We start from the raw sequence: 19,667 nt of genomic DNA, 5'->3' as shown, positions 1-19,667 counted from the left end.
ATATCTGCAGAGGAATGGGGAGTGCTAAAGCTTTTTCCACTTACGCTGGTTTGATTAGCGCTCTCCTCGCCGCCTCTGTCATCTTGCTGCGACTTCTCCAGCTGTGGCACATTAGAAACATGTGAGGAAAAGCCACAGAGAAATGAGCTAAGCACTAAAGGAGACAGACGGGGGGCACAGCATGGTGTGCAAAAACAGACAAATATGGGAATTGTTTATTTTTAGAGCAGTGACCAAAAATGTGCTGATTTTGAACAAGGAAAGCAGATGCCGAACTTCATATGGATACAATTAACTTCGCTATTAAAATGCGTAACAAAGTAAGACTGTGTGTGATTTCCAGGGAGTTCATTAGTGTGGCGATAATTACTCCATTGTTCAAGTAGACCAGTGCTTCTACAACTTTTAACCCTGTACGGTAGGCTAAAGCATCCCTAACAGCACCCAGTCATTAGACAGGAGGTCTCTTTGTGCTTTTGCATCTGTACAACTATCAAGAATGACAGAAACTGTAATCAACCATTTTAATATTCACTTCTAACACATTTCACTGTAATTTTATTGATAATTGTGACAATTATTATACAACAAAATGTTAAATCTATTCCTAAAAGTCATCGAAGTTGGCTTTTCCAGTTTAAAATCACTGGATTATACAATCCACACAAACAAACAATTCTGTTTTAAAAGGTTTTTATAAAACAGGTTTTATAAATTGACATTTTTGGGTTTTGGACTGAAGGTTGGACAAAAGAGACATTTAAGAAAAAGACACCTTGGATTCTGAGAAACTATGATGAGTATTTTTCACAGTTATCAGACAGCTTATAGACTCAATGAAACATTAAAAAGGGGCCACCCACCAATTTTCATATGAACATCAGTTTGATTGTGACGAAGAGAACTGCTTGTACCAGCTGTAAAACGTTCTCAGTGGAGCTTTCTGAAAATGTCACTATTTTCGTTGAGCTCAAGACATTTAGAGCCTGAATAAAAAACTGTGGGTTTGAAGAACATGGAGTACATTTACCAGACAAGAGTGTCTAAAAAAGGATGTTGTTGGGTTGCATTGTTGGAGGAGTAGGCATGCGCATTCTTTGTAGCTTATACTAGGGACTAAATATCAATATAACTTCTAATTTGGATACCCAAAACTAAATCATTTAAGGACGGTTGAATTCAGAACGATAATCAACACATCAATCACACATGAAAATAATTATTAGTGGCAGCACTACAAAAAATATGGAGAAAAACCATGAGGGCGTTTTTTATGATCGTATTAAGGATAATGGCCTCAACGACCTGCAGCAGTAACGTGTGGTGAGTGCGTGGGGACAGCAGTGACTGGAAGGTGAAGAATAACCGATAGCGTGAGGAGACCTCTTCAACATGACAAATAACCTCACAATAACTGCTAATCTTCAGAGAAGCCTACACCCAAAAATTGATTTCTCTTCTCCCTGTAATGAGTCTGCCTCTCATGATTCATGTATGCCCACATGCAGGAGTTTAATTAGCATATTTCCCAGGGCTCACTTTTGTGGCAGCACATTTGTAATCAAACTCATCACCATTAGCACGCTATTGACAACCCTGTCACTCCTGTTGATGTGACGGCAGAGACATTTGAGCTAATTACTTATTCACCTCTGCGTTATTTGAAACCTGCAGTCGGCTCGTACACTTCCGAGCAAACAGGCGACACGGGGAGCAGCTCCCCTCGTGGATTGAGATCTTCTCGCTTGTATTATTATCCAATTTAATAGGCGATTGAACCTGAGGCTCATTGTAATGACAGCCCTTCCTCTCATTATACCGAGCCTGAATGAACATTAACAAACATTAGCACTCGGATGCTGGGAATATGGGACAACACCTGAAACATTAGTAAACATGACATGTCTAACAGAGAAAAATGACCCTTGAAAGTTGAAATTGTTTTAGAAGATTGTACATCATGCTGCACTGTATTTAGCAGTGTAGTCTGCGGTAAAACAGCTCGCCTCTAATCAATTTGAGACAGGGTTTTGTCGGGAAAAACATTCCTCAATGTAAGCAACATGTTCAGTCAGATAACAAATGGGATGTTGGGATGGAGTAATGTAGCAGCAGTGGCTCTAACTGATGATGTGGTCCTGTGTAAAAGCACCCGAGGTTTACAACTGTGCAGGTTATAGCTCCCTATGTGGTGATCACGCCATTACAGCACTGTGAGCACATGCTGATATCAATGTGATATCTTAGTTACCGTCTCCTGGCCTGCGCTGATGTGGCCCAAAGGACAAAATGTTCAGGAATGAGAACGTGTGATTGGGTATCTGGTGGTCAATGTCCCATAACATCTCATCCACGGAAAACTCAGGAAACAATTTGATTGTGGTAAACCGTACTCAATATGTTTCCACTTAGGAAATGGCTTTCTTCTGGTTCTCTGTATGTGGTTGCATTGAGATGAGTGGAGTGGACACTTTAACTAAAGGAGAAACATCGTGTCTGCTGGGGAAGCACACATTTAAAAGGAAAATGCATTTAATTTGCATGAATATATGTTTGGGTTTTTGATTTGAATGTGAGACAAACACATTTTATTCGGTCACTGTATGTAAGTGGCAGGCTTTGTGTTATTTGCACTTTTGATACAATACAGCAGGCTGTTGCCAGTAATGTTAAACAAAGCATGACTTAGTATTAACGTGTTAAGATTTAACCTAAAGTGTACGAGTCCTTATTTTCTTCAAGACAGCAGCAAGAAATATGAAAGAAAAACAAAATTCAGAAGCAAACATAGGGGACGTTAAGGGGGAGCTGGTATAGCATTGAATGTTTTGGACCGTCATTGATAGGTTTGCATTTTTCAAGGCTATCTTAAAACAAAACTCACATGGCGATATGACAACGATCTTACTGCTGTGATACATTTACAAAAATAAATTCCTACGTTTATCTGAAGGTAATTTGAGTTTTACAGCGTTTAGTCAAACAAGTCAAATGGATAACAAGGGATCTATCACTTTTCAGTATGGACAGGAGGAATGAGAACAGCAAGCAAACAAAGTTTCTATAGATCACTAGCTACTGTTTTATGAAAACCTGTGAACCTAGCCTGGGTGCGTTTACATGGGGTAAGACTTAATGCCCGAGGAAAAATGTCCTAAACCTGGAGCGCTTATCCTGGGACTGACAACATGTGTTCGGATTCATGATGACACTGATCTGCACCAAAGTGAACGCTGACTATCGTGCTGCACAGCGGGCGGTGCATGGAGCAGATGGGGAATGGGAATTGCTATAGGCACCACTTAGGTTGGGAGTTTGAATTTATCACGCAGAGATTACAGTTCTGCAGAACCTTTTCTTTGTTTGCTTTTCATTCATGGCCAGGAATCTATACTTAATTAAAAAATGACAGAGTACAACACAAGCGATAAATGATCGTTGAATGCTTTTCTGAACTTGATAACATGTATACTTTGGATTTTTCTACGAAATGCAATTACTTTTTATCACTAGTCCTTCCTTCTCACATTACCAAACCTGAATAATGAACTAGGTGAAAAATCAGTTCCTGTGGCAGTGTTTTGATTAGACAAGTGAAAAGTTTTGGAGTGAAACAAAATCAAAAGTCAAAGTCCACTTTATTGTGAAAGTTTCCACATGTGTTATACATACAGAACATTTAAATACCGTTTCTGGCAGTCCCACAGTGCAAATATAAACAAGAACATATAAGATAAAAAGATAAGAGACTAGAAAAAAAGGGTGGGTAAAAAGGGGTATACAAAACAAAAACTAAGTAATAAATACATATATTAGACACAATCAACACAGTTTGACGGTAGTGCAAGTAGTTCTTTAGTGCAAAAAATACTTTGTGCAAAGTATTTTTCAGTAGCAGCGGAGAATAGAAAGTGACTGGTGCTGGATGAGGGACGGGTGTGTGAGGGAGGGGGATTAAAGTCCTGGTACATTTCCATTGACGCAGCGGGGAAAGGTGGGTGGGACGGAGGGTGGAGAGGTCAGGGGAGAGATGGGAGCGGGGGTTGAGGGAGATGAGAGAGGGGGAGAGAGAGGGAGGGACGGAGAGAAGGGGAGCGAGAGGAGAGAGGGAGGGAGAGAGGGAGGGAGGGAGGGAGGAGAGAGAGACAGGGAGGGAGAGGGGATTGAGGGAGGGACGGAGGATACAGAGAGAGCGAGAGAGGGAGGGAGGGAGAAAGTGAGAGGAGAGAGGGAGGGAGGGAGAAAGTGAGAGGAGAGAGGGAGGGAGGGAGGGAGAGAGTTCAGCATCCTGACTTCCTAGTGGAAGAAGCTGTTCCTCAGCCTGGTGGAGCTCGAGCGAAGGCAGGAGGCTGAAGAGGCTGTTGGAGGGGTGGGTGGGGTCCCCCGCAATGCCGAGTGCTTTGCGGGTGAGTCGGGTGTTGTAGATGTCCTGTAGTGTAGGGAGTGAGACCCCGATGATCCTCTGGGCAGACTTCACGATGCGCTGCAGGCTCTTGTGGTTGGAGGCGGTGCAGCTTCCAAACCACAGTGTGATGCAGCTGCTGAGGATGGGGGGGGGGGGCTCCTGTTCCTGATGAAGTAGAGGCGTTGCTGGGCCTTCTTTGCCAGGGCAGTGGTGTTGTTGTTCCAGGTGAGGTCGTCTGTGATGGTCACACCCAGGAATTTGGTGCTGCTCACCTGCTCCACATCACCATTGATGGTCAGAGGGAGGGGGGGTTGGGAGTGGGTTCTCCTGAAGTCAACAACAATCTCCATTGTTTTCCCCACATTTGTTATTTTGGCACCAACGGGCCAGCTGGTTCACTTCCTTCCTGTAGTGAGTCTCATCGTTGTGGCTGATGAGACCCACCACGGTAGTGTCGTCAGCGAACTTCACGATGTGGTTGGAGCTGTAGCTGGGTTTGCAGTCATGGGTGAGCAGGGTGAAGAGAAGGGGGCTGAGCACACAGCCTTGGGGGGCCCCCGTGCTCAGTGTTAGTGTGTTCGTTGTGTTGTTGTTGACCCGGACAGCTTGTGGTCTCTCTGTGAGGAAGTCCAGCAACCAGTTGCAGAGAGAGGGGCTGAGGCCCAGGTCTGTGGTGTTGAATGCTGAGCTGAAGTCTATGAATAGCATTCTGACGTAGGAGTCCTTAGTGTCCAGGTGTGTGAGGGCTGGGTGTAGAGCGGAGGTGATTGCATCCTCTGTGGACCGTTTAGCTCGGTAGGCAAACTGAAACGGGTCCAGGGAGGGAGGAAGAGTGGATTTGATCTGCTTCATGACCAGTCTTTCGAAGCACTTCATGATGGTCGAGGTCAGTGCTACGGGGCGGTAGTTGTTGAAGCAGGCTGGAGATGACTTCTTCGGCACAGGAATGATGTTGGTTTCCTTGAAGCACGTGGGGACAACAGCCTGGTTCAGGGAGGTGTTAAAGATGTCTGTGAGGACATCCGTGAGCTGCTCTGCGCAGTCCCCTCAGCACTCGACCAGGAATGTTGTCGGGTCCCGCAGCCTTGCGGGTATTAATCCTCAGCAGTGTGCTCTTCACACTGGCTGGGGACAGACACAGAGCCTGGTCGTCGGCGGGGGGGGTGTGGTTTTCTGAGCAGTTGTGTTGTTCTGTGCTTCGAAGCGTGCAAAGAAGCCGTTGAGGTTGTTGAGCAGGGAAGTGTGACTGTCACAGGTCTGCGTGGTAGTTTGTAGCCCGTTATGGTCCTAATACCCTGCCACAGGCTCCGGGAGTCCCTGCTGTCTTTGAAACGTCCTGTGATTTTCCTGGTGAACAGACGTTTAGCTTTCCTGATGCCAGGGCACAGGTCAGCCCTGGCTGCTCTCAGACCAGCTGGGTCTCCAGCTCTGAAGGCGGTGTCACGGGCCTTGAGCAGCGTGCGGACCTCCCCTGTCAGCCATGGCTTCGGGTTGGCTCGGATGGTGATGGCTCTGGTGGTGGTTACATCATCAATGCACTTAGTGATGTAGCCTGTGACTGTCTCTGTGTATTCTTGTATGTTAATGTGATGGTTGTAAGTTGCTGCCTGCTTGAACATGTCCCAGTCTGTCGTATCAAAGCAGTCTTGAAGTGCAGCAGTACTGTCCTCTGTCCACACCCGTATCTGTTTTGAAACCGGTTTGGCAACCTTTACCCTTGCTCTGTAGGCCGGTTTCAGCAGGACAGTTGGTCAGAGAGGCCGATGTGGGAGAGGGGGGACGCCTTGTATGCTCCCTTGATGGTCGTGTAGACTAGGTCTAATGTATTGTTTTCACTGGTTGGAAAATCAACATGCTGGTATATTTTAGGCAGAACAGTTTTTAAGTTAGTGGTTGAAGTCTCCAGCTGCGATGAGAAGGCCGTCTGGGTGTGCTGTCTGTTGCTCACTGATGGCTTTGTAAAGTTCACTGAGTGCCTCCTCTCTGTCCTTGTTGTTGGGGCTCGGAGGGATATAAACTGCCACCAGTAGAATGGCGGAAAACTCCCTCGGCAGGTAAAAAGGACGGCACCTTAGAACCATAAACTCCACCAGCAGGGAACAGTGTTGGTTAACAACAATAGCATCTCGACACCAAGCATCACTGATGTCAACACACACACTGCCTCTGCGGGTCTTCCCCCCGCTAACTATGTTTCTGTCTGCTCGGTAGTATGTTAGCTTGTCTAGTTGAATAGCGGAGTCCGGGATGTTGTTGTGGAGCCATGTTTTTGTGAACACGTAAGCACAGCAGTCCCTCACCTCACGCCGGGTTGTTCTAAGTAACCGTATGTACATCTTGTTGTCCAGTGAACGGACATTTGCAATGAGTAGTGTTGGAATTGCCGGCTTGTGTGGGCTAGCCGCTAGCCTCGCCCGGATACTTCCACGCTTCCCCCTTTTCTGTTTCCGACGACGAAAACACAGTTTTTTCGGGACTGCGAGGGGCCGCTGCGACTGCTCGCGCCGCCATCCAAGTACACCAGGAACAATGTTTTTAAATTGGTGTTAAAAGCCTCGCCGATGTTGCCATAAACTGCACGTCAAGTAGTGGACAATAAAAATGGACAGCGCTGCAACCAACAATTACTTTCATTATTAATAAGATGTTCATTAATGATGGTTCTGTAGAAACTGTGTGAGAAAACAGTGAAACAAGACCTTTAGAATTTCCCAGAAGCCAAGCTGACAATATAAAGTTACTTCATCTAATTTGACCAACACTTCAGAACCCAAAGGTACACCCAAAAGTCACATTAGACAAGCCAGAACTGATATAACCAGCTTGCAGTGATTTAGAAAGTCTTTTGTGAATATTTGAACCGTTAATGAAGGTTTTTCACACTAATGCAAAACAAGCTTTAATAGGACACTAAAAACTGTGGAGGAAATCCGTTTACTACTCACAAAGGACAACGCATATTCTTTTAAATTATAAATGGCAGGGCAGGTTTTTTTTTACGAGATGGATAATGGTACAGTACCACAGGGTTATTGAAGGGAAATTATATTAGACAGGCATTTTAAAGTTGCATTATTAACATTTTTTGGAGGGAAATGAGAAATTAAACAGTGGATTATGCTGTGTTGGAAAAGAATGAATTGAGCTCCCTGGGAAGAAAATGGGAACACCGGAACAATGATTGAAGTTAGAAACTCTCTCACTGCGGTGGGTCTATTCCCACAGTGGTGAAATCATAAAGATGAACCCAAAATGACTATTTTGGGATATCTGATGAGCTTTGAAATATGTTTGAAGCTATTTCAAAATTGTTGAGTCATTATCTCGACGCAAAGCTATATCAACTGTCACAATCTGCCCTTTTTGTTTATTGAGGATTTATTTCTTCAATATCTCTCATGCTTTGAATCTCATCTTGAACTAATTTCTTCCTATTAAATTGCAAATTAGATAGCATTCACTTTGAAGCAAGTGGGTGACCTAGAAATGAACTTTCATTTAAAGCATAACAAGGAAACAAGACCCTTCCCCTTTCTCCATTTTTAGGAAACCAGGATAATAAAAAAAAGAGTGTGTTTTCCTTCAAACTAACCTGCATTATGTTCGTGTTCTGCAGGTTCAGGAGGCCTTCCTTCAGGTTCAGGACTTGGTTGTTCAGCTGCTGCTTGTCCTCAAAACTCTTCTCCAGCTCTGCCTCCCGCTGTTTCAATTCGTCCCTCATTTTTAACAGTTGCTGCCAAAGAAAGGGACAAGAGTCAGCCTTTAATGCTACTGTGAACTAACTAACCGTGACTATATTAACCTCGTATGGCACTGAAAGCAGAGCAACAATCACCATTTGATTTATTGTTATTATTATGAGCATGTTATTCCTACATCGGTAATTACAATTTCTACAAAGCAATTACACTCTGACGTGAATTATATCTTCAATAAAGAGAAAGCAATAATTGTAATTAATCCTGTCTTATACTATACTGTTCAAATGCGTTGGAAGAGGAGTTAAAAAAAAATCTCAATTCTCTCTCTCGCTCTCTTTTTTGTACACTCATTGGGGTTTTATACTTGCGTTGGGTGACACAGGAACTAGTGTGTGAGAAAGCTTTGATAACATAGTTGTCTACCTAACACAGATGGAAAGATCCCCCCCCCCCCGCTGGATTAATTTCAACAAAATGAGAGTCTGGGAGACGCAGGGGGTTTTAACAGCCAGGAGTTTTCATCTGTAAAGCAACACATTACGCTCCTATGTGTTACAAGCACTATGATTCACAAACGAGGACACAGGTTGACGGTAAGAGCTGATAATACTTTGTTGCAATTTGTGTGTCTGCGTGATACAACAAATCCAGTTTCAGTGATTTGAAATTCATTTATTCAGCTAATCTTTTCACAAATGTAAGATGGAAAGGTAATTACTCTGTGTAAGCAGAAATGAACAGCAGGGTCGAATTCTATTCTTCACATAAATCAATCTTAATTTCCATTACCTGTGACAGATAGCAAAGTAAGCACTTGACACATTCCAGCATGACTCAATTGAGAAGTTCTTTAGTATTGTAAAAACGAGGGTTGAATAGGTTTTGACATTATAAAGGTTGGCCCTCATTTATTGAAAAAAAGACATTAATGTGATCATATCACATGGTCTCTGTCAGCAGATGGAGTTTGGACAGTAAACGCACATTTGTGGGTGTTAGAATCTCTATTCTTTCCTTATTTCCCTAAGGACTTCATTGTTTATAGTCCGTGGTTGATTTTACATCCTTCCATCTGCCTATGCAAGATCATGTGATGTTACTGAACGCATCAGAACATCTACAAAATGAACGCTGTGGTAAGATTGTTTCCCAGGTGAAGACGAAGAGCTGATAGAAAGAAGAGAAATTGTCTGTACATTCAAGTCATTTTTCTAAACATTAAAAGATAATAAATGTATCCTGTGGTACCAAATAATCCATCAAGTTTCTCAGTGGCGTCTTTGAGGTGCTAGTATGTATGTGTTCATACACAAACAGACATGTTGAACAGATGCATCGCAGTGTTCAGCGACATTTGCATTTTTCTTTGTTAATGCAATTTATTTTAGGGTGTATGTATATGATTTTTGCTGATAATATTAGATTCATTGTTTGTGACTCAATTTAGAATTTCCAGTTACACAAGTTCTTATTTTCCAATATTTGTTTCTGTCAGTGGTTGCTCGGTACCTTAGATTTTCAGTGCTGTAACCACACTGTAGCTAAACCCTTGAACCCTTGAATGCCTGGCTCAGTCTTGATAGCTGTTATAATATATGAACATTAATAAAGCAATTCCCAAATATATACTGAATAATATGCAAGGCCCGTTTACAAAATCCAATACTTTTCATAATCTTCCTTTGAATAAACGCCTAAAATTGTTTAATAGCTTTGGATTTGTTCCAGGAAGTATCTGTGCACTGTTCGCATCAAAGCGCTCCAATCCAAGTAAAACCCATTCCAACTGCGAATAAGCTTTCCTTTAACCAAAGAAAACCTGAATATATTACTTTTTAGCAGCTCTTCAGAAATGAGCTTCTCCTGACAGCTCTGCTTTTCTACTCTGGTCCCCTACAGCACTCAGTTTTAAAGTGCAGGGTCATGAATAAATGACTGGTCTGAGCGACCTTGTTCTGAAATAGCAGCGCAAACGCAACAAGAAGGAAATGGAGATTAAACTCATTGTTGGAGAGATGATTGGCAAATGTGTGTGTGTGTGTGTGTGTGTGTGTAAGTGTGGGTACCTTTTGCATGCCCTGCAGAGCCTGCTGCAGGAAGCTGAGCTGCTGAGAGTGTGTGTTGTCCTCCTCGCTGATGTTTGGTTGGTTCTTGCCTTGTTCCTGTTTGAGCAGCTCCACCTCGTTCCTGTAGGCGTCCAACTGGCAGCGCAGAGAGTCGTTCTCCTCCTTCAAGGCTTCTGCTTGAGAAACAGCTACAGAATCACACAGAAAGTTCAGAAAACAGTACGGGAGTTGGTGTTTATTATTATACAAAATATTCTGGTTCAAGCCATTATACCGAAATATGCAATATTCCGTCTACGTCGCTTACATGGCTATTGAAAATGCTTATTCCACTAATCCTCCGGTTTACGTGTAGCGGAGCATTCTCTGATTAATATAAAACAAACAAGCTAATGATGTATGTTGTTCTTAACGCCACTATAGTTCAGCTCTGGGGGACTGAATGCAACCATAACAGCAAACACATTCAAGTATATCCTAAGGTGTAATTCCTTAAGAGTAAAACACTCCAACACTCATCTCATCAGCTTCATCTTGATTATGTTGAACTGGTTTGATTTGAATAATAGATAATGTTTTTCCTTTTTCATAAATTAAACATCATACGAGTTTTTGACTGCTCTGACGCACGCTTTTCTAGCTTCTTCAAGCAACGTAACCAAATGCAAGGGTTTTGGCGCTTTAGGGAGAGTCCTGTCTTTATCTCGTTTAGAGAACTGAAGTGATGAAAGATGCGTAGGCCAGGGTTTCTAATGATCTGCGATGTTGTAGCACAGTTTTCAAGTTACTTAGTTAGTTATAAATGACTATAAATCAAATATTTTTCTCTGAAAACTGCCCTGCCAGGCCGAACCTTGGATATTTTCTATTAGGCTCACGCAAACCTTCCACAACCGCGGATCAGGCTATGGTTTTTATAGATTTTTTAAATTGGCAAACATTTTTGTAGCCTTCTGCTCACTCCCCTTCACAAATCTATTGACAGCAGCCTGGCAACAAAAGCTAACAACTCCACAACCGGGAACGGATTTCGATTCAGAAGTTGCTAAATCCTGCAAGGTGCCCAAGGAACCATGTTGACAAGCTATCTGTAAATTGTTATTTTACTATTCAGTCAGTGTCACATAAACTACGGAAAGCGGTAATAATCCCAGAGTGTCCTGTCCAATAGCTCTCAACTGGACATTTGACCTGACCTATTGAGCAAAGAGAGGAGACAGGGAGAGTTATTATTGTATGAGACCTGCTCAGCTCCAGAGATGTCCAGTTTTATCAGCTCTGCTCTCCTCCTGTGGGCCATGGGGGGAAGCTCTTTGGGAAAGTGAAATACTCGGACTGGACTGAAGAGATAAGCCCCATCCTGTGTGAGTGAGTGTGTGTGCATGAAAGCGTGTCTGGTTAGGTTTTGTGTGGGTGTACATGAGTGCTGCCTGCAGTCTATCATGGAGGACCATTGGCAGTATTAATGAACTCTCTCACTTGCTGCCTGAGGTTGTGTGTGTGTGTGTGTGTGTGTGTGTGTGTGTGTGTGTGTGTGTGTGTGTGTGTGTGTGTGTGTGTGTGTGTGTGTGTGAGTGTCCACGCTGCGTTTGGTGTGCTTTTCTCCCAGCGAAATGAGGGTTCGAGGTGAGAAGAGTATTGATCTGAGAGCCTCATCAACTTGGTGTGAGGGGATGTCAGACGCTCGACCAGATTTGGAGCAATTCTCTTTCTGTTACATAACAGGCGGCGCTATCGACCTGCAGATATCCGTGAGCGCGCATGTCCACACACACAAACCTGCAGACAAACAGGCACGCATGCAAGCGGTTCTTTTGCTTTATATTCAGCGCATGAGTCAGTCTCACAGCATCGATTCCCTTTTTAAGAGGCTGCAGTCATAACACAGGTGTTTGCAGCAGGCAGGGTTGACGTGTAAACAAGCCCCTTTGCTTAAAGGTTAGTGAGCAAAAAGGGGTGTTACAGTCAGCCTGTTAACACAAATACAGAGAAGTGTCACATTAACACCTGTCACTGCAGCCAGTCCTGCAGCATCGAGCGAAATGACAGCTCTTTGACAACGATGCTAATTACTGATAGCTAAATAGCAAGGTTGCAAAAGAGAAGGGGCTGAGCTGACGACTGCATTTACATACATTTGCATGCTGATTAGAGAAGCTGTCATATTAGCAAATGGCAGAGATCAGAATGATTAAAAGGCAAGAAGAGAAAGTTTGTGGACAAAACATGCAGAGAAACGACCTAACATGCGGCGGTGACAATTACAGCATGTTGCCCCTGTGACTACTCAAGACTTATGGGTTATTGGAATGGGGGTTCAGAGATTAGGAGCACAGTTGTTGTTGCTTCACCAAACACAAAGAAGAAACTTTGAGGGAAAACCTAAGGATTATGGCACTTAAGTGGTATCCCAATCTGCAATTACATGGCAGCTGGCAGGTGTGGATTGACTCTACACACACACACACACACACACACACACACACACACACTCTCATATGGAGTTGTATGCATTCACCAGGGCGGATGGGGTTGGATGTCATTAAGTAGTCATGTTCAACATGGACTCAGTAAGCGTGTGTGGTGTCAGCATCTTGATGTGCTTTGAATCTGTTTTTTATTCATGTGGAGTTGTCAGCTGGTTGTCAGATGCTTGGGGGATGATTACTGTCATTTCAGCCAAACACAGCTGTCTCCTCTGAAGATCTGGATCCCTGTTCGGCCTGTGATGTTGACAGAAGTGTTGAACTGACAACATTTGCATACCTGAGTCCTCAGAGTCCTTGCTGTCGGGGGAGTCCTCCATGTCATCGTCGGACATCTCCATCTCCTCCTCTCGCCTGATACCCATCAGCTGCTCGCTGTGCATGTTCCTGATCTCCTGCAAAACACAACCAATAGAGGGGCGGGTCAGAACTGCACACACTCATGGGAGATGCGCGTTTTAGCAGGTGCTAGTAGAAAAAGGACCGTAAATGATGCAACTTTATTGGTGTCGTTAATGTAAATAATACTTGTAACAGGTCGCTGCAGGATAAAGGACTGTAAAGGAAAAAAGGTCTCAAAGCTGGGGCTACATTCTTCCTCTGGCACAGTGATAAGGCAGATGGTTGCCCAAATATAGCCAGACACCACATTTTTTTTACTGTTCTTGTTACTAGGGAAAAACATTCACGAGTGTGTGACACTGGGAACTAAAACTTCTGTCAAAAAGTGACAGAGATGACACTGATTAAGAACGACAAAGCATTAAATGTGTCTGAAATGTGTGTATACTGTTCATTATCCTTACTGTTAGTGTTTTAGAACCACATTTGGACCCCACAATAGCTGTAACTGTAAAAACCAAATAAAACAATTGCCTGTTTCATTCCCCCCTTACAGGCAGAATCACTAATGATTATACCCATCTGGAGATCAGTAACCAGAAGCAGGTTTTAAAGTGGTTTAAAGATTAAGGTCAAAACACTCAATTGAATTGGCTGTAAATATAACCAAACCCTCAAGGTCTGTGTGAGGCGAAAAAGCTAAACAAACAACATCCTTGTAAAGCTTCACAGACCATTATCAGACAAACCATGAACATACGGTTGGTGAGTATCTGAGGGTTTTTAAATACCATTCAGCTTTCATTCCCTGTTGTCAGCAGATGTTTCAGCTACTGCAGTACACAGCATTTCCATTCAAAAACAAGAGGTCATATGATACTGGAGCCAGAGATCAAAGAGCACAGCTAACTATGCTGTTAAGAGACACTCAATCAATCTCTTCTCCAGTCAGAGGCAGAAGGTCACAACAAATGTGAAAACACCAAAATATCAACGGACATCGATGTCAGGGTGAAACGTTCATGTACACATGTGTGGTTTGAAGAACTAAGGCTGAAAGTAATGATTACTTATTATCGAGTAATTGATCGGTCTATACAATTTGAAAATGCCCATCCTAGTTTCCCAAAAACCAGGGTAATGTCTTTAAATGTTTTGTTTTGTTTTGTCCGTCCAAAATCCTCTACTTGACTAATTGATGCAGCTCTAGATAGAAGTGAGAACGTTATGCTGATGCCCTTAAATTTCCCTTATCCAGACATGATATCTCTAAGGAAACTGTTGTTGCTACACTAACTGATGAAAAGATAAAGAGTTATGGCCTGGTCCTGGCTGTTGACTGAGTTATTTAGCAGGCAAATTTTAATAACCCAATATAGCAAGATGAGCTAGTGAGCCATTAGCCAGCTATCATTGGGGCTGATAACATTGTTATTATTACAATGATTGAGCTATCACACGTATTATAGCTCTATATGACAGCTCAACAATACTCATCTTTAGTAACCTCAGATCTTTCATATAGCCTACCACGTCCCATTATTTATTTCTTATCTATCTGGGCATCAAGTTAGATGGCTGTCGAAAAAGAGTTGAAAAGATGGAAGGTGTCTTCACTTTACAATACAAGGTTGTATTGAAACACACTTATACACATATCACCAGTCGATAAGAGAAATGAGCTCCCTCTATCAATGAAACTGAAAAACACTCTGAAGGCAAGACGCTGCCCAAGAGTAAACAAGCTTACAACCATGTGTCAGCTGACGTTATCAGCCTCGGTCCATGGCAGGGGTCAAACAGGTGCTCTTCACACACAAGCACATGCAGACACTGAACCATGCGGTGTGCATGGAGTACACACATCCATTGCTGGCAAACACACACACACAGCACATAAAAACACTGATAGAGGGAGGCAGCTGTTGTATGATTCTACCTCGGAGCTGCAGCTACTCGGCGCTGCTGCTCGTTCCTTCCATATTTCACCTCAGGCCTGAGATTCATACTGAATATACAACATGACAGAGAGAAACTGGCTGCCTGTTTGATGATAAACTACCCCTGAGAAACACTTACTTACCTATGCTCTTTACACTGACCAGTGGCTGCCAGTCATATTCACTGCAGCCTCTAAAGCAGCCGCCTTTATGATCAGTGTGTGAATAAACCTGCTTTGAGCCATATTTTTATTTTGAATCAAATCAGACCCTGTAATGTAAAATAATGAGCAGTTGTGCTGACAGTACCTGGGAATTAGCACCCACCTCTGCAGCTCCATGCAGCTTTCTGACACTTTTAGCCCATTATTTTGGTTTTCTGACCTTCACACAGAATGTATGGCTGGGTCCCGCAGCTCTTATTACTCCCACATAAAACCAAAGGCAGCGGTTTCCAGCTCTGACAGGCTGAGTGCGCTCCACCAGCCCAGCGGTAAATGACAGAGAGCTGAAGTAAACAAGACAACAAGTGGAGAAATTCGAGCATCTAGGCAAGCTAAGAACCTCAAATAGTTTTTCAGTAGTTGATGGTAACCAAACCAAAATGGTGAATAAATATTGGATTACTTCTGGATCAAATGGTTAGAAACATGACTCAGACAGGACAGTAGGGTGTGGATTTAGGCATATGTTAATGAGCCTGTGGTGTAACAGGGCTGCATTTTCTATATTTGTTTGTATTCATATTGGAAAACGCACATGAACAATACAGCAAGAGTTGACATGATCTCCAGTGTTTCATTTTCACTGAAGCTTTATAGCTGCAATGCCAGATTTTTGGGCACTTGGAGTCCATGCTGTAAATACGACACCTACATATCAAAGAAAGTAAAGGTCAGTCCAATATTTATTCTCTTCAAGGTCAGTTTTTCTGTTTGACATCTCGGGGAAATATCAGTCTCTTTAGTTGCTAAATGGTCCCCTTTGTTCACCAGCTAGCCAGTGACTTTGACTATGGTAGCCGGCATGTAAGTCAATCTACACTTTAATTACTTTTACAGGGGTTCATACAGCTCAACGCAAGTGAAATGTATGACTTTTTTTTGTAATGCCACTTTGAATTACATTTCAGACCAGCTTTATAATAACAAAAATTAAGGGGAAAAAGCAATTACTTCCGATTAGGGACAATTGTGCACCAAATGTTATTGAAACATTAAACATTAAAATCCCAAACCTTTGAATTGCAAATGAATGCTGTTTTTTGAGGGATTTCTATATTTCTTCACCTGCTATTCAATGCTCTCGGCTAATTCTCTACTGTGTATAAACTCACCAGGAGCCTAACAAGCAGCTGCAGAGAGATACAGACTCAATTTGGGCTAATGCTGAACCAAGAGCTTTGTGTCAAAATGACTTAATCTGTCTCACACAACACACACGTAGACCTACACATGCACAGAATAGAAAACACGCTGGTGACATGCTGACAATAAGGTCAATTTTCACAGCTATAATAAAATGTAAAGTAGCCAGCAATGGAAAAATAACAAAGGATGTTGTGTGTCACTTTTTTTCATAACAGTGTTTTCCTAGAAAGGACATGTGAAATGTCCACCCACTGTGGTCTCTTTTCTGGCATCTATGTTCCACTTCCTGGTGCATGCAGTGTTTATACAGCCTCTTTATAAAGGAAACAAGAAGAAAGAAGGGACAGATCCCTGGAGGCCTGACGAAAACACTCTGGTATCCACATAACAGATTTCAATACTTCCCGTCTCAGTGTATATATAGAAGACAGTGATTCTCCATTGAGTATATCCCTGAGGGACCCTCAAGGACTGACGAGGGAATGGACAACAATACAAAAGTGGTTTACTGACATCACGCGATCAGGCATGCACTCCAGCGTTTGCATATACACCTGCTTCATCCAGCTTCCTACCTACTCATCAAGTGTGTGTTAAGAGACCTTCACAAAGCTATTATAAGGACAGGTTTTAACAAACAGATGGGTAAAGTTTTATATTATTCATTATTTATGATTCTGCAGCAAAAGTTAAAAATAAAAACAACAATTTTGGCTTGGCATCACCTACCTTTAAAGAGAAGTTTTTGTACAAGATGATTGCTGCTTCACCTTAAATCTCCTGTTTGTTTTAAATACTGAGGTTCAAAGAAACTTACCAATTAGATCTGATCATATATTGTCCATTAGACCCAGGACTGCACCACATTCCAGACCCTTCATTATAAACAACCCTTCATCATGCTAATTATGATCCATTCGGCAGAATAAAAAAGAAAAGGTAAGCAGCTACTTGATTATAAAAACACTACATTTTAAAATGAATAACACGCTTTTATGTCTCAAGAATTGCATCATTAATTATCCTCTCAAAGAACATTAAATGTGTTGTTGCACGGGGAGAAGGCTTGTACAGATTTACCTGTCTCCTGGACACCCTTAGAGATGGAAAACTCACCCAGCAGCATGAATCCAATTCACAGGGGAGGGTGGTGATGAAAGGAGGGGGGGGAGGTTTTGACCTGGAGTGAGCAGGTACCTGTTCTGTACTTACTGTAACAAGGAGTCTGCTCTTTTGACTTCACCTATTTTGCTGAAATTCGAGTAAAAGTATGTAGACCTAATGTAAGCAACTATCAATTTAAAAACTTTACAGTGAGTAAAGAGAGAGACAGGCGTTGAACAAAAAGGGATCAGGTCTATTTTTCCATAAATCACGTGAACAACAGGATGAAATCAAAGTGTACTAACCTCTGCTTGTTTGCGCCACATGTCCAGGTTCTTGCGCTGCGCTTTGGTGAAATGGTCCCATGCCTTTTGTTTGGAAGCAGCTTGGAATACAGACACAATCTGTTCAACTGTGGCGGGACGCAGGGAAGGACCAGAGACCATCCAGAGACACAGAGAGAAAGAAAGACAGAGGGCAGGTGGGAAGGAGCAGAGGAGTGAGAAAGTGGAGTCAACTAGGGATGTAAAGCACTCTCTGTGTGTGTGTGTTTGTGTTTGTTTATGTGTGTGTGTGCAAGTGTGTGATATACTCACCAGCTGATGCAAGAGCATCAACTCGTAGATGGTTGGTCAGTTATGTCCCATGCTTAAAGAAACTAAATAAATCATGCCTTTTTCCGACATACCTAAATCATTTATGATATTCCCCATTCATATAGAAAAAACGACTGAGAAATGTATTAGGCAGTGGTCTGGCTCCAGGAAGTACAAATGTGGTTTTGATTAAAATGTCTTGATGATAATTGGATGAATCTCATTTAAATCAAGCAGTGATTACTTCTACTTCTCTTTAGTTAGGGTTTGAAACTAAGGATGTTCCTAATCAGGCTCAGCTTTACTTTGTGTGACACGTATTATAAGTTATAATGCTAAACTAATGTGGCAAAACAAACATCCCAAACATCAGGTCCTTGCCAAAGACATGCTGTGCCATGCTCACAGAGATCTTAGCATAGCTTTAACATTTATTCAACAGGGGACATTTTACTAAGCAACAATAAGCTGTGAAAAAATAACCTTTTTTACTTTAAGCGTGAAACTGTGACCACTGTGCAGCTCGACTACAGCAGAAGACTGTTTATAATCTTGCCCAAGGACATTTTATTATGTGTTCTCTATTCAGAATCCTTCAAGCATCTTCGTGTTATGGAGTCCTTTATAAGAGCAGACCTTTGACTCAACTATTCATACATGTGATGTGTATGATGTCAGGTTTGATCTTATTGGGTATTGATATAGTAATTTCCCTCTCAGCTATCTATCTGTTGTCATGTGGGTGGTCATAGGGGAGTGTATCGGTGGTCTATATATCCCAGAGGTCCTAATGTACACAGGGGGGAAGTCAATATCACCACCAACTAAGAGTGTGTTTGTGTGTGTGTGTGTGTGTGTGTGTGTGTGTGTGTGTGTGTGTGCGTGCATGCGTGCGTGTGTGCACGCTTGCAGAGTGGTGAGAGACAGAACAGTACAGAGATCAATAAAATCTTCCCAGAACCCTGTAATTTGATGGAGAAGATCAATAGTGAAGGCAGAGAAGTGAGGAGAGGCTACGGACAGAATTTCAGGCCTGTGAGCTAATATGCAACAAAGAAGTTCAAATAGAAAACTCTGCGGATTATCTTTAGAAAAAAGGAACATTTTATTCTAGAAAGGCCAAGATGCTTTTAAAGTCTTTCAAATGTTTTTTTTTTTCTATGCTTCGAGCTCCAATAATGGGATTCTCTGCCCCTCCGTTGTATTGAAGACTGAGAGGCCAATAACTCACAACCAGGGCACATAAAACCATCTGCATGGCTACACATCATAGGGATTAAGTGACAATATGTGTGAACTGACCTGTAAAGGTGATGTACTCCATCGGAGACAGACATAAGTTGGATGGCAAAAAAAAAAAAAAACGAGACTGGCCGACTTCATATGGTATGAACAGGCTTGTAAACGTCCTCACGGGAGGCCAGTCTCTATGATGTCATTAATATGACCAGCAATGCACCAGGAGGCGGGCGAGGTTGTGAATAGGAATGTGTTTGTTTGGGCTGAAATGGAGGATGGCTAGCACTAGCAACAACCTCTGTCTGTGTGTGGTTTATACAAATATACACCTTCCATCGTCTTCTGCAAGTATTTTTCATCTAGTTAATCATAAACCTGGGATCTTCACATGAAGTTGAAAGATGTTTACATTGTATTT

General features: G+C 42.4%; 1 protein-coding gene across 4 annotated transcripts in view; it reads right to left on the bottom strand.

Annotated features, from left to right (window-relative positions):
• enox2 (ecto-NOX disulfide-thiol exchanger 2) overlaps nucleotides 1-19,667 on the bottom strand; it is a 148,636-nt gene that overhangs the window by 7,578 nt on the left and 121,391 nt on the right. For all 4 annotated transcript variants that reach the window (XM_063877017.1, XM_063877018.1, XM_063877020.1 and 1 more), the window contains 5 exons: nucleotides 17,720-17,826; nucleotides 12,939-13,053; nucleotides 10,173-10,360; nucleotides 7,998-8,138; nucleotides 45-101 (listed from right to left, as the gene is read on the bottom strand). In XM_063877017.1, coding sequence (XP_063733087.1) covers nucleotides 45-101; nucleotides 7,998-8,138; nucleotides 10,173-10,360; nucleotides 12,939-13,053; nucleotides 17,720-17,826 — 608 coding nt within the window. The remainder of the gene's footprint in view (nucleotides 1-44; nucleotides 102-7,997; nucleotides 8,139-10,172; nucleotides 10,361-12,938; nucleotides 13,054-17,719; nucleotides 17,827-19,667) is intronic.

This window comes from Eleginops maclovinus, chromosome 23 (assembly GCF_036324505.1).
Source record: "Eleginops maclovinus isolate JMC-PN-2008 ecotype Puerto Natales chromosome 23, JC_Emac_rtc_rv5, whole genome shotgun sequence".
NCBI classification, from domain to species: Eukaryota; Metazoa; Chordata; class Actinopteri; order Perciformes; family Eleginopidae; genus Eleginops; species Eleginops maclovinus.
This window is presented reverse-complemented; position numbering and strand designations above follow the sequence as displayed.